Source organism: Salvelinus sp. IW2-2015, linkage group LG18 (assembly GCF_002910315.2).
Source record: "Salvelinus sp. IW2-2015 linkage group LG18, ASM291031v2, whole genome shotgun sequence".
Classification (NCBI taxonomy): domain Eukaryota; kingdom Metazoa; phylum Chordata; class Actinopteri; order Salmoniformes; family Salmonidae; genus Salvelinus; species Salvelinus sp. IW2-2015.
The window spans coordinates 38,308,850-38,321,604 of record NC_036858.1 but is presented as its reverse complement, the minus strand read 5'-3'; the positions used below and the strand labels follow the sequence as shown (position 1 = coordinate 38,321,604).

At 40.3% G+C, this 12,755-nt stretch overlaps 1 protein-coding gene across 1 annotated transcript in view; it reads right to left on the bottom strand.

The window, feature by feature from the left end:
* Positions 1–12,755, bottom strand: part of LOC111977924 (protocadherin-15-like) — a 280,873-nt gene that overhangs the window by 154,754 nt on the left and 113,364 nt on the right. Inside the window, exons 13-15 of the mRNA XM_070448498.1 lie at positions 12,253–12,402; positions 10,149–10,342; positions 2,573–2,705 (exon numbers count right to left, since the gene is read on the bottom strand). Coding sequence (XP_070304599.1) covers positions 2,573–2,705; positions 10,149–10,342; positions 12,253–12,402 — 477 coding nt within the window. The remainder of the gene's footprint in view (positions 1–2,572; positions 2,706–10,148; positions 10,343–12,252; positions 12,403–12,755) is intronic.

The window sequence follows — 12,755 nt, the reverse complement described above, 5'->3', positions numbered from 1 at the left end:
GCACAGGCGTAACAAAATCACAAATTGCAATAAAATAAATAGTTTACCTTTGAAGATCTTGCTCTGTTTGCAATCCCAAGGCTCATTGTTACACAATGAATGGTCTTTTGTTCGGTTAAATCCATTTTTATAGCCTAACACGAAACATTTTGTGAACGCTTATCTCGTTGAATTCCATGTCATTCAATTTTCGACTAAACATTCGACGTAAATACACAGACTAAACGTGACTTTATCCAGTCATGTTTGGTTTCATTGCAATCAACTGTTTGTTTGTAACACAACCAAACTTGATGGGTCATTTCGCGGGACGTATTGACCGAAAGAAACTGATTGGAAGACAACAAGTAATGACCTCATTGTGCACCAATTATATGACCGCTGTTTCGTTGATTGACTGTATTTTAACCCAATGACCACTGATCGTCTTGAAATCTAGCTGGGTAGATAGCCAATGAGCAGAGGTAAACGGCAATATGTAATGGTTCTGTGTTGGAAGACCAAAAAGACGGTCTATCGCCATTGAAGATTCATACTGGAAGGAGCCAAGCTTGTTACGCACAGCACTATTTCGGTAACGCGCATCTTCAGCTGTTTATATATCGAACATCATGGCGAATAAGTCAGGGAAAGCTAAATCTAAGACTAGATATATGAATGTAGACAAAATTATAGAGGAAATTGATCGTGAAAGTGAGAAAGATATGCTTTTGGAAGAGGACTCAGTTAGCGACCATAGCTATTACTCAAATGGAAGCATGTTTTTTGAACGGAGAAGACATTGTTTTGGACTGGTAAGTTCTTCTCATGCTAATGCCGTTGTTTGAAATTAATAATATAAAATATGATTTGTGATTGTTTTTACAATATATAAAAATGTAATGAAATGTGTAAAGTACACATTGGCTATACATTGTGGGTGGGGGTATGTTTTTATGTATGTGAATCACCTATAGCCTATGTTTGTGTGTATATATATACTGTATATATAAAAATGGAATGGAGTAGAATGTAACAGCAAACCCACACATCTCAACACAGCAAACATGCTTCCTCTACTCAGTCTACATATTATGGATTAGAGGGAGCATGGTCGAGGTGCGTGTGTCTGCCGCTCCACCCCACCCCCACATGAAATAGCCTATTTGAGGCAGGCCCACAACAATGGCCAAAGTGAAATGGAACAGCACTTTATGTTCCCTGTACTCTATATATCTGTTTATTATACCTGTTGATACAGGGCTCATATGTGAAACTATTCTAACTGAACATTTTCTTTCACAGTGACACTGACTCTGACTGGGAGCCCCCAGTGCCAACGTGTCCATCCCCCTCTGAAGCTGGTTCATCCAGCAGGACCCCTGGTGTCTCTGGCTCCACACCTCCCGGGCCACTGTGATTATTAGTGTCTGACCCTGCTGGTCATCTATGAACGTTTGAAAATCTGTTCTGTTATAATCTCCACCCGGCACAGCCAGAGGAGGACTGGCCACCCCTCATAGCCTGGTTCCTCTCTAGGTTTCTTCCTAGGTTTTGTCCTTTCTATGGAGTTTTTCCTAGCCACGAGCTTCTACACCTGCATTGCTTGCTGTTTTAGGCTGGGTTTCTGTACAGCACTTTGAGATATTAGCTGTTCAAAGGGCTATGTAAATAGATTTGATTGAGGACTGAGGGTCTTCCAAATATGGAAAGTGTGTAAATAGTTACCCATGTTATTTTGTAAATGTATATCTTTTTTTCAATAATCTTTTCCCCATTTCCCCCCCCCCCCCATTTCTTCCCCAATATTTTTTGGGGGGGGTATGTTAGAATACAATTTTGGTATTTTGTATATAGTTATTCGTTTCAAAATGTATACCTTCACCAATTTGGCCACTTGGGTACATTTGGGCTACTTGTGTGGGACACCTGGGTGACTTCATGATAAAATGTCATGTAGCACACTCATTTTGGAAGTTATCATTCTGAAACATTGCACAAGTACTGTTGCCCTCTTATGTTTTTCACTGAAATTGTCCCCATATTCATATCTGAATGTTTGTTTTATCTTGTTCATTTTAAAGATGATGATACAACAATTAAAAAGAAAAAACATATGTTTTTTTTCATTGTATTATCTAAACCAGATCTATTGTGTTATATTCTCCTACATTCAATTCAGATTTACACAAACTTCAGAGTGTTTTCTTTCAAATGGTACCAAGAATATGCATATCCTTGCTTCTGGGCCTGAGCTACAGGCAGTTACATTTGGGTATGTCTTCAGGCGGAAATTGAAAGAAGGGGGGGGGGTAGCTGTAAGAGGTTTTAACCGCTCAACACAGAACAGCCGTATGTGCGCACTCCCTCAAATAATTTGGAGAAAATATTAATATTCTATTCAGCTTTGTTCAATTGTATTTTTCATGCTATAAAATAATGCCATTGAATTACATGCAAATCTTGTTTGCTAAATGAACTAGTGTAGCTCATAGCCATTTGGCATAGCCACATCAGGACCTAACATAAGGACTACTTAGAGTATGCTGACAAAATGTTGTGACCGCCACAGCCCTAGTTGTGTGTCTCTCACCTGTAGGTTGAGCAGGATAGCTCCTATCCTCATGGCCTCGCTGACCTCTAGGTCATAGGTGAAGAGGGGGAAGCGTGGGGGGCTCTGATTGTTGGGGGGCAGCACCTTGATGTACACAGTGGTGATAGAACTCCTGTAATGGTGGAGAACAATATGAGAGGGGAAGTAAAGGTTATATTTACAATATACAATAGATATACAAATACAACAACATTCTTTGCACAGTTGCATTCACATACAGTAATAGTACAGTGGTGGTTCATCAGGGTGTTGTCATGAGGTTGTCATGAGTTTCCTGGCCTCCCACAAGGACACCATGCTTAAAGAGGCTCGAAGAAGATAGGTGGATAAGTCAACTGGCAGTCTGCATGTGAAGAGTTTCGTTCCAAAATGTTATATCCACCAATTTATCACATTTGTGTTTTTTCAACAGAAATGATTGCTTATGGGTACCTTCATGTGTGTGTAAATTATTACTGTTTTTTTTTTAGATGTGGTTTAAAAAATGAGTTTTGTTGCAAAACGCAATATATTGATTGTTTAGCTGGAATGGAATGTTCGTGTCCTGTATATTTGACTGTGATATGTGGTTGTCACACCTAGCGATCTTAAGATGAATGGACTTACTGTAAGTCACTCTGGATAAGAGCATCTGTTAAATGACTCAAATGTAAATATTTTACATTCAGTTCTCATATTAATACACTGATTAATAAAACTATATATATAAATATATATATTGATGTCACACGTGTATAATTTGTACAGTTCTTTATTAAAAATGTAGTTGTCACATTTGACTGTAAAATATAGCAGTACTACTTACGTATTTCTCTGAGAGAGAGGCGCATATGTAGCATTTTGCAACAAAACATGATTACATGTCTCTCTGAAATGACTTTATCAGGTGATATATTTCAAACAAATACATTTCTGTCATTGAACAACCCTTGTTTTCATAAGTTCTTTAACCTTTTACTGCAGTGGGCTAAATCAGCGGTACGCAGAGTGATTCTTGGTAGCCTTAAGTATACATCTCACAAACATGGCTATGCATACACCTCACAAAAATGGTTATGGCCTCATACAGACTATTAAAATAGTTTGCTGCTCACTTGCTTCTTGCCAAGAGGAATTTGAAGCAACGATTACAGGAACTGCATCAAACCACTCAAGGAACAGAAATTCAAGACAAAGATGTGTTTTTAATGTCTGTAAGAATCATAATCTTATACTTGATTATACAGTGCCTTGCAAAAGTATTCATCCCTCTTGACGTTTTTCCTATTTTGTTGCATTACAACCTGTAATTTAAATTTATTTTTAATTTGGATGGACATACACAAAATAGTTTAAATTGGTGAAGTGAAATTTAAAAAATAACTTTAAAAATTGAAAAGTGGTGCGTGCATATACAGTGTGGAGAACAAGTATTGTACACACTGCCGATTTTGCATGTTTTCCTACTTACAAAACATGTAGAGGTCTGTAATTTTTATCATAGGTACACTTCAATTGTGAGAGATGCAATCTAAAACAAAAATCCAGAAAATCACATTGTATGATTTTTAAGTAATTAATTTGCATTTTATTGCATGACATAAGTATTTGATGACCTACCAACCAGTAAGAATTCCGGCTCTCACAGACCTGTTAGTTTTTCTTTAAGAAGCCCTCCTGTTCTCCACTCATTACCTGTATTAACTGCACCTTATTGAACTCGTTACCTGTATAAAAGACACCTGTCCACACACTCAATCAAACAGACTCCAACCTCTCCACAATGGCCAAGACCAGAGAGCTGTGTAAGGACATCAGGGATAAAATTGTAGACCTGCACAAGGATGGGATGGGCTACAGGACAATAGGCAAGCAGCTTGGTGAGAAGGCAACAGCTGTTGGCGCAATTATTAGAAAATGGAAGAAGTTCAAGGTGACGGTCAATCACCCTTGGTCTGGGGCTCCATGCCACCTCGTGGGGCATCAATGATCATGAGGAAGGTAAGGGATCAGCCCAGAACTACACGGCAGGACCTGGTCAATGACCTGAAGAGAGCTGGGACCACAGTCTCAAAGAAAACCATTAGTAACACACTACGCCGTCATGGATTAAAATCCTGCAGCGCACGCAAGGTCCCCCTGCTCAAGCCAGCGCATGTCCAGGCCCGTCTGAAGTTTGCCAATGACCATCTGGATGATCCAGAGGAGGAATGGGAGAAGGTCATGTGGTCTGATGAGACAAAAATAGAGCTTTTTGGTCTAAACTCCACTCGCCGTGTTTGGAAGAAGAAGGATGAGTACAACCCCAAGAACACCATCCCAACCGTGAAGCATGGAGGTGGAAACATCATTCTTTGGGGATGCTTTCCTGCAAAGGGGACAGGACGACTGCACCGTATTGAGGGGAGGATGGATGGGGCCATGTATTGCGAGATCTTGGCCAACAGCCTCCTTCCCTCAGTAAGAGCATTGAAGATTAGTCGTGGCTGGGTCTTCCAGCATTACAATGACCCGAAACACACAGCCAGGGTAACTAAGGAGTGGCTCCGTAAGAAGCATCTCAAGGTCCTGGAGTGGCCTAGCCAGTCTCCAGADCTGAACCCAATAGAAAATCTTTGGAGGGAGCTGAAAGTCCGTATTGCCCAGCYACAGCCCCGAAACCTGAAGGATCTGGAGATGGTCTGTATGGAGGAGTGGGCCAAAATCCCTGCTGCAGTGTGTGCAAACCTGCAAATTAATTACTTAAAAATCATACATTGTGATTTTCTGGATTTTTGTTTTAGATTCCGTCTCTCGCAGTTGAAGTGTACCTATGATAAAAATTACTGACCTCTACATGCTTTGTAAGTAGGAAAACCTGCAAAATCGGCAGTGTTTCAAATACTTGTTCTCCCCACTGTGTGTGTGTATATATATATATAATATATATTCACCCCCTTTGCTATGAAGCCCCTAAACAAGATCTGGTGCATCCAATTACCTTCAGAAGTCAAATAATTATTTAAATAAAGTCCACCTGTGTGCAATCTAACTGTCACACGATCTGTCACATGATCTCAGTATATATACACTTGTTCTCAAAGGCTCCAGAGTCTGCAACAACACTAAGCAAGTGGTAGCACCAAGCAAGCGGCACCATGAAGACCAAGGAGCTCTCCAAATAGGTCAGGGACAAAGTTGTGGAGACGTACAGATCAGGGTTGGGTTATAAAACAATATCAGAAACTTTGAACATCCCACGGAGCACCATTAAATAATGAACAGAATATGGCACCACAACAAACCTGCCAAGAGAGGGTACCACCCACCAAAACTCACGGACCAGACAAGGATGGCATTAACCAGAGAGGCATCAAAGACACCAACGATAACCTTGAAGGAGCTGCAAAGCTCCATAGCAGAGATTGGAGTATCTGTCCATCGGACCACTTTAAGCTGTACACTCCAGATCTGGGCTTTACAGAAGAGTGGCCAGAAGAAAAGCCATTGCTTAAAGAAAAAAATAAGCAAACACTTTTGGTGTTTCCATAAAGGCATGAGGGAGACTCCCCAAACATATGAAAGAAGGTCCAAACATATGAAAGAAGGTACTCTGTTCAGATGAGACTAAAACTAAGCTTTTTGGCAATCAAGGAAAACGCTATGTCTAGTGCAAACACAACACCTCTCATCACCCCGAGAACACCATGTTTTTCATCGGCAGGGACTGCTGTTCAGAATTTAAGGAATTATCAATGGCACTAAATATAGGGAAATTCTTGAGGGAAACCTGTTTCAGTCTTCCAGAGATTTGAGACGGACAGAGGTTCACCTTCCAGCAGGACAACGGCCCTAAACATACTGCTAAAGCAACACTCACATGGTTTAAGGGGAATTAATTACATGTCTTGGAATGGCCTAGTCAAAGGCCAGACCTCAATCCAATTGAGAATCTGTGTTATGACTTAAAGATTGCTGTACACCATCGGAACCCATCAAACTTGAAGGAGCTTGATAAGTTTTGCCTTGAAGAATGGGATAAAATCCCAGTGGATAGATGTGCCAAGCTTGCCTTTACCTCATTTGCTCACATTGTATATAGACTTATTATTCTACTGTATTATTGACTGTATGTTTTGTTTATTCCATGTGTAACTCTGTGTTGTGGTATGTTTCTAATTGCTTTGCTTTATCTTGGCCAGGTCGCAGTTGCAAATGAGAACTTGTTCTCAACTATCGTACCTGGTTAAATAAAAAATATATATACAAAAAAAATTATAGAGACATACCCCAAGAGAATTGCAGCTGTAATTGCTGCAAAATGTGTCTCTACAAAGTATTGACTTTGGGGGAATGAATAGTTATGCACACTCAAGTTCAGTTTTTTGTCTTATTTCTTGTTTGTTTCATATGAAAAAAATATTTAGCATCTTTAAAGTGGTAGGCATGTTGTGTAAATCAAATGATACAAACCCCCCAAAAATCTATTTTAATTCCAGGTTGTAAGGAAACAAAATAGGAAAAATGCCAAGGGGNGTAGGCATGTTGTGTAAATCAAATGATACAAACCCCCCAAAAATCTATTTTAATTCCAGGTTGTAAGGAAACAAAATAGGAAAAATGCCAAGGGGGTGAACACTTCCGCAAGCCACTGTAAACAGCTTGTCTCAATGGTCAGGCAAATCTGTCTTCATACAGCCTCTTACCATTCAGATGGTGAGAGGCTGTATGCGGATACAGCAATATGCACATGCATTCAGTACAGAATACAATGATTCTATATGCATGAATTTAATAGACCTACAAGTAACTGCACAATATGAATAAACAATCAAATGGAACAATGACGGAATGAGATGGATCAATACATGTATGAAAGCTAGAATGAATTAAGGAGAAATTGAAAACATGATTAAAGGTGCAATATGCAGAAATAACTCAGCCATTTCCTGGTTGCTAAAATTCTAATAGTTTGGCTAATTTCAGTTCATGTGACAAAACAAGCAATGCATAGTGTAAAGAATCATTGTACCATCTAAACCACTGTGAAATCTATTTTTAATAACCTAAACTATTGTATTTCCAGCTGTTTGAAGCTGGTGTAAAAAAATACAAGTAAAAGATGCAAACATGAAACTTAAGAATGGGAAGAATAGAAATAGCACACACAGAACAGATTTACCGCTTCTTAGACTTGCTTTCAATGAGAATGACAGATCTAAAAATCAGATTTCTATGTGAATTTGTTTGGATCCCCCAAAAAGTGACATATTGCAACTTTAACTGAATACGTATGAAAAATGAAAAACCGAGTAAGAAACTGAGGTCATAATCAAGATTTTACCTCAAACATAACCTAAATCATGCATGGATATTAATGAGGATATCCAAGGGATACAGTCCTTTTAATAAACACATTAATAAATTAAAGGTGTGATTGAGCAAATTAAAGGCTGAATGAACAAATACAGTGGGGAGAACAAGTATTTGATACACTGCCGATTTTGAAGGTTTTCCTACTTACAAAGCATGTAGAGGTCTGTAATTTTTATCATAGGTACAATTCAACCGTGAGAGACAGAATCTAAAACAAAAATCCAGAAAATCACATTGTATGATTTTTAAGTAATTAATTTTCATTTTATTGCATGACATAAGTATTTGATACATGAGAAAAGCAGAACTTAATATTTGCTACAGAAACCTTTGTTTGCAATTACAGAGATCATACGTTTCCTGTAGTTCTTGACCAGGTTTGCACACACTGCAGCAGGGATTTTGGCCCACTCCTCCATGCAGACCTTCTCCAGATCCTTCAGGTTTCGGGGCTGTCGCTGGGCAATACAGACTTTCAGCTCCCTCCAAAGATTCTCTATTGGGTTCAGGTCTGGAGAATGGCTAGGCCATTCCAGGACCTTGAGATGCTTCTTACGGAGCCACTCCTTAGTTGCCCTGGCTGTGTGTTTCGGGTCGTTGTCATGCTGGAAGACCCAGCCACGACCCATCTTCAATGATCTTATTGAGGGAAGGAGGTTGTTGGCCAAGATCTCGCGATACATGGCCCTATCCATCCTCCCCTCAATACGGTGTAGTCGTCCTGTCCCCTTTGCAGAAAAGCATCCCCAAAGAATGATGTTTCCACCTCCATGCTTCACGGTTGGGATGGTGTTCTTGGGGTTGTACTCATCCTTCTTCTTCCTCCAAACACGGCGAGTGGAGTTTAGACCAAAAAGCTCTATTTTTGTCTCATCAGACCACATGACCTTCTCCCATTCCTCCTCTGGATCATCCAGATGGTCATTGGCAAACTTCAGACGGGCCTGGACATGTGCTGGCTTGAGCAAGGAGACCTTGCGTGCGCTGCAGGATTTTAATCCATGACGGCGTAGTGTATTACTAAGGGTTTTCTTTGAGACTGTGGTCCCAGCTCTCTTCAGGTTATTGACCAGGTCCTGCCGTGTAGTTCTGGGCTGATCCCTCACCTTCCTCATGATCATTGATGCCCCACGAGGTGAGATCTTTAATGGAGCCCCAGACCGAGGGTGATTGACCGTCATCTTGAACTTCTTCCATTTTCTAATAATTGCGCCAACAGTTGTTGCCTTCTCACCAAGCTGCTTGCCTATTGTCCTGCAGCCCATCCCAGCCTTGTGCAGGTCTACAATTTTATCCCTGATGTCCTTACACAGCTATCTGGTCTTGGCCATTGTGGAGAGGTTGGAGTCTGTTTGATTGAGTGTGTGGAGAGGTGTCTGTAACGGTCCTGACCTGTTTTATGTTGTTTTTGTATGTGTTTAGGTCAGGGCATGTGTTTTGGGTGGGCAGTCTATGTTATCTGTTTCTATGTTGGTTGTGGTTGCCTGGTATGGCTCTTAATTAGAGGCAGGTGTTTTGCGTTCTCCTCTAATTAAGAGTCATATTTAGGTAGGGTGTTCTCACTGTTTGTTTGTGGGTGATTGTCTCCTGTGTCGTCGAATGTGTGTTACCATACGGGACTGTTTGGCTGTTCGTTTAGTTTGATGTCGTCTGTTTCCTGTCCGTGAGTTTACGTTTAGTTATGTAAGTTTATGTTCAGGTTTCGTCAACGTCGTTTTCTTGTTTTGTTTATTTGAAAGTGTTTTGTTTCGTGTTGCCGTCGTGTTAAATAAAAGGATGGCTTATTTCCCGAATGCTGCATTTTGGTCTGATGATCCTTCTCTCCTCTCCTCGTCCGAGGATGAGGAGAGCGACAGCCCTTACAGTGTCTTTTATACAGGTAACGAGTTCAAACAGGTGCAGTTAATACAGGTAATGAGTGGAGAAGAGGAGGGCTTCTTAAAGAAAAACTAACAGGTCTGTGAGAGCTGGAATTCTTACTGGTTGGTAGGTGATCAAATATGTCATGCAATAAAATGCAAATGAATTACTTAAAAATCATACAATGTGATTTTCTGGAATTTTGTTTTAGATTCCGTCTCTCACAGTGTAAGTGTACCAATGATAAAAATTACAGACCTCTACATGCTTTGTAAGTAGGAAAACCTGCTGAATCGGCAGTGTATCAAATACTTGTTCTCCCCACTGTAGATGAAAAGATGAATTGATTAAATTACTGTACCTTCTCTGGATATCTGGTGCGTTGTCGGCGGCCTTCACTGTGAGGGCATAAGAATGACCCATGCTAAGAGCTGTCCTGGGTGCGATGGTGATTTGTCCAGTGCGGTTATTGATGATGAAATCCCCTTGTGCTCCGGCAAGTATCTCATAGGTCACCAGACCATTTAACCCCTCATCAGCATCCAATGCTTTTAGCTGAGAGAGAGAGAGATGGAGTCTTTGAAAGAGGAAGAATTCAGTGTTTCAGTGCATTTAGGCAGGGTGTGGAAGCCCCTAAAACATTTAAAGCCACCAACTATTCAATTTACTGAACTGAGTTGAAAATTATTCTAGGTAGGGGAGCAATAATGATTTGTGGGAGGGTCCCATCTGTCTTTTTAATGGTGGAGGAAACACAGACATCTATTTCAGTAAAACTGTATTACCTTTTCAAATCATGACCTGTGTTTTGTGTAAAGGGCAGTCATATGATTTGAGTGACATTTACCAGACGGTGCTCTTGTAAGCTGTGTGTAATGTTTACAGAAACTACTGACCTTTTGTAACTGCTACAGTACACCACTTCTCCCCCCTCCTAAAATATTGATGTAAATGTAGTGACCTTTATGAATGTATTAGTGAGAATGATTCATCTATTAAAGCCCCCATTACATTTTTACTGTGTGTGTTTATTTCATGAAAATAACTACGAATATATTTTTTATAATTTATTTTCCTGAGCTTCCTTTTGCCATTGAAATGCTCAGTCTAATCGTGTGGGCTTGTTGATACACATGTAAATATATTTAAATACAATGCCTTTGGAAATAAGTATAAAATCCTTTTTTCACTCTTTCATTATGGGGTGTTGTGTGTAGATTTCTGAGAATCTTTGTTTTATATCCATTTTAGAATAAGGCTGTAACGTAACAAAATGTGGAAGGGGTCTGAATACTTTCCGAATGGAATCTGTACACACGAACGATATAGACCTTAGAACCATGCAGTGTTATCTCAGAAATTAAACAGCCACCCTTCCCTTCCAGCTAATTAATTTGGACACCCCACCATTTACAACTCACAGCACCCTTAGCCAGGCTTTAGTTTAACGTTAGCTCTATATTTGCAAGGCCTTTCTATGTTAATACACGCTAGGCTAGCCTAATGAACCCTTTTTTCATATAGAGCTGTAATGTCTAAGATATGAAAGAGCAGCATCAAATAAACCTTCATCCTTAGAGGCCCGGAGACTCTCCTATAAATGGATTATAAAAACAGCTTATTAGCGGTTGTACCGGCCGCCACTTGACCGCTGGCCTCATTTCAGCTGGGTTGGGCGATGATTTTAAACACAGATTAAACCTGACCTTTTATGTGTTTGACATTTTTTTTGTGACTGTGTGCTGAGAGACTGTAAGATGGGAAATCATGCTCTGCCTACCTAATGAGACAAACGCAAGCTGCTGCTGAACGAACTAAAACCAGATATGTCAACGAGGGGACTTCCTGCTGGAAACAATTTGACTCTAAACACAAACACATGCACACACACGCATGTGCCCAGACACACAGACACCAAACCTAACCCCAAACCAATCAAACTAGAATCTGAGTCAAAGTAAATAAACTCTGCAATCCATTCAGACATATGACGACAAACTAGACAACAGACTCTCCTTGGAGCTATTTCAGTCAGGGATTTACAGTGACCATTGCTGTTATAGGATAGGAGATTGATTTGGAGTCCTAACTGTTGACCCATGGTAGTGTATTACGTCGAGTCATGTCAATATTGAGCTAATAGTATTTGAGTCTTGACTACTGTTGTAAGAAACAAGATTGTTCTTGAGTCATCAGCTCTGATCAAAGAAAGAGTGGATTGTTCTGGGGCTTGGACTGTTGATCTAAGGTACTGGATTGTTTGCGGAAACTGGGCCCGAGAGAGAAAGAGAGAGAGGGGGGAGAGATAGTGAGAGATACAGAGAGGAAGAGAGAGAGGGAAGGGAGAGGGAGAGACACCAAAAGAGAGAGAAAAATAAGGGAGAGGGAGACACAGAAAGAGAGAAAGAGGAGAGAAAGACAAAGAGAAAGGGGGACAGGAAGATAGACAGAGATGTGCTAATTACCTGCAGTACTGTTTTTCCTGGCTGCATGTCAGTGAACACCTCGACGGTGTCAGAGACTTCGCCAAAGGTGGGCGTGTTGTCGTTGGCATCAATCACCAGGATGTTGACGGTCACCCGGGTACTCTCCTGTATCCCATCTGATGCCATCATCTATACACAGGATAACAGAGAGCAGTAAAAGAGAGCAGTAAAAAAATACTTTATTTGTTACTATTTACTCTGATAGCACCAGTTAAACTCAATCAAGTGCAACTTAAGTACTTTAAAGAAAACCATACTATTTGAACCCAGGTCTGATAATGACAGATGTACAGGTAACTGCCAAAATAAAGGAAACACCAAGTGGGAGGCTAAAGTGAGAGGTTAAATCAGGGCCACAGAGTAATTATTGGTGGTCTTAAACAAATCTACTTTGAACCAAAAAGCATACACCTCACTCATCTGTACCATGTCAGATATAGAGTTGAAATGTATTCAATTTTCAATTTTGAGTTTGCATCCTA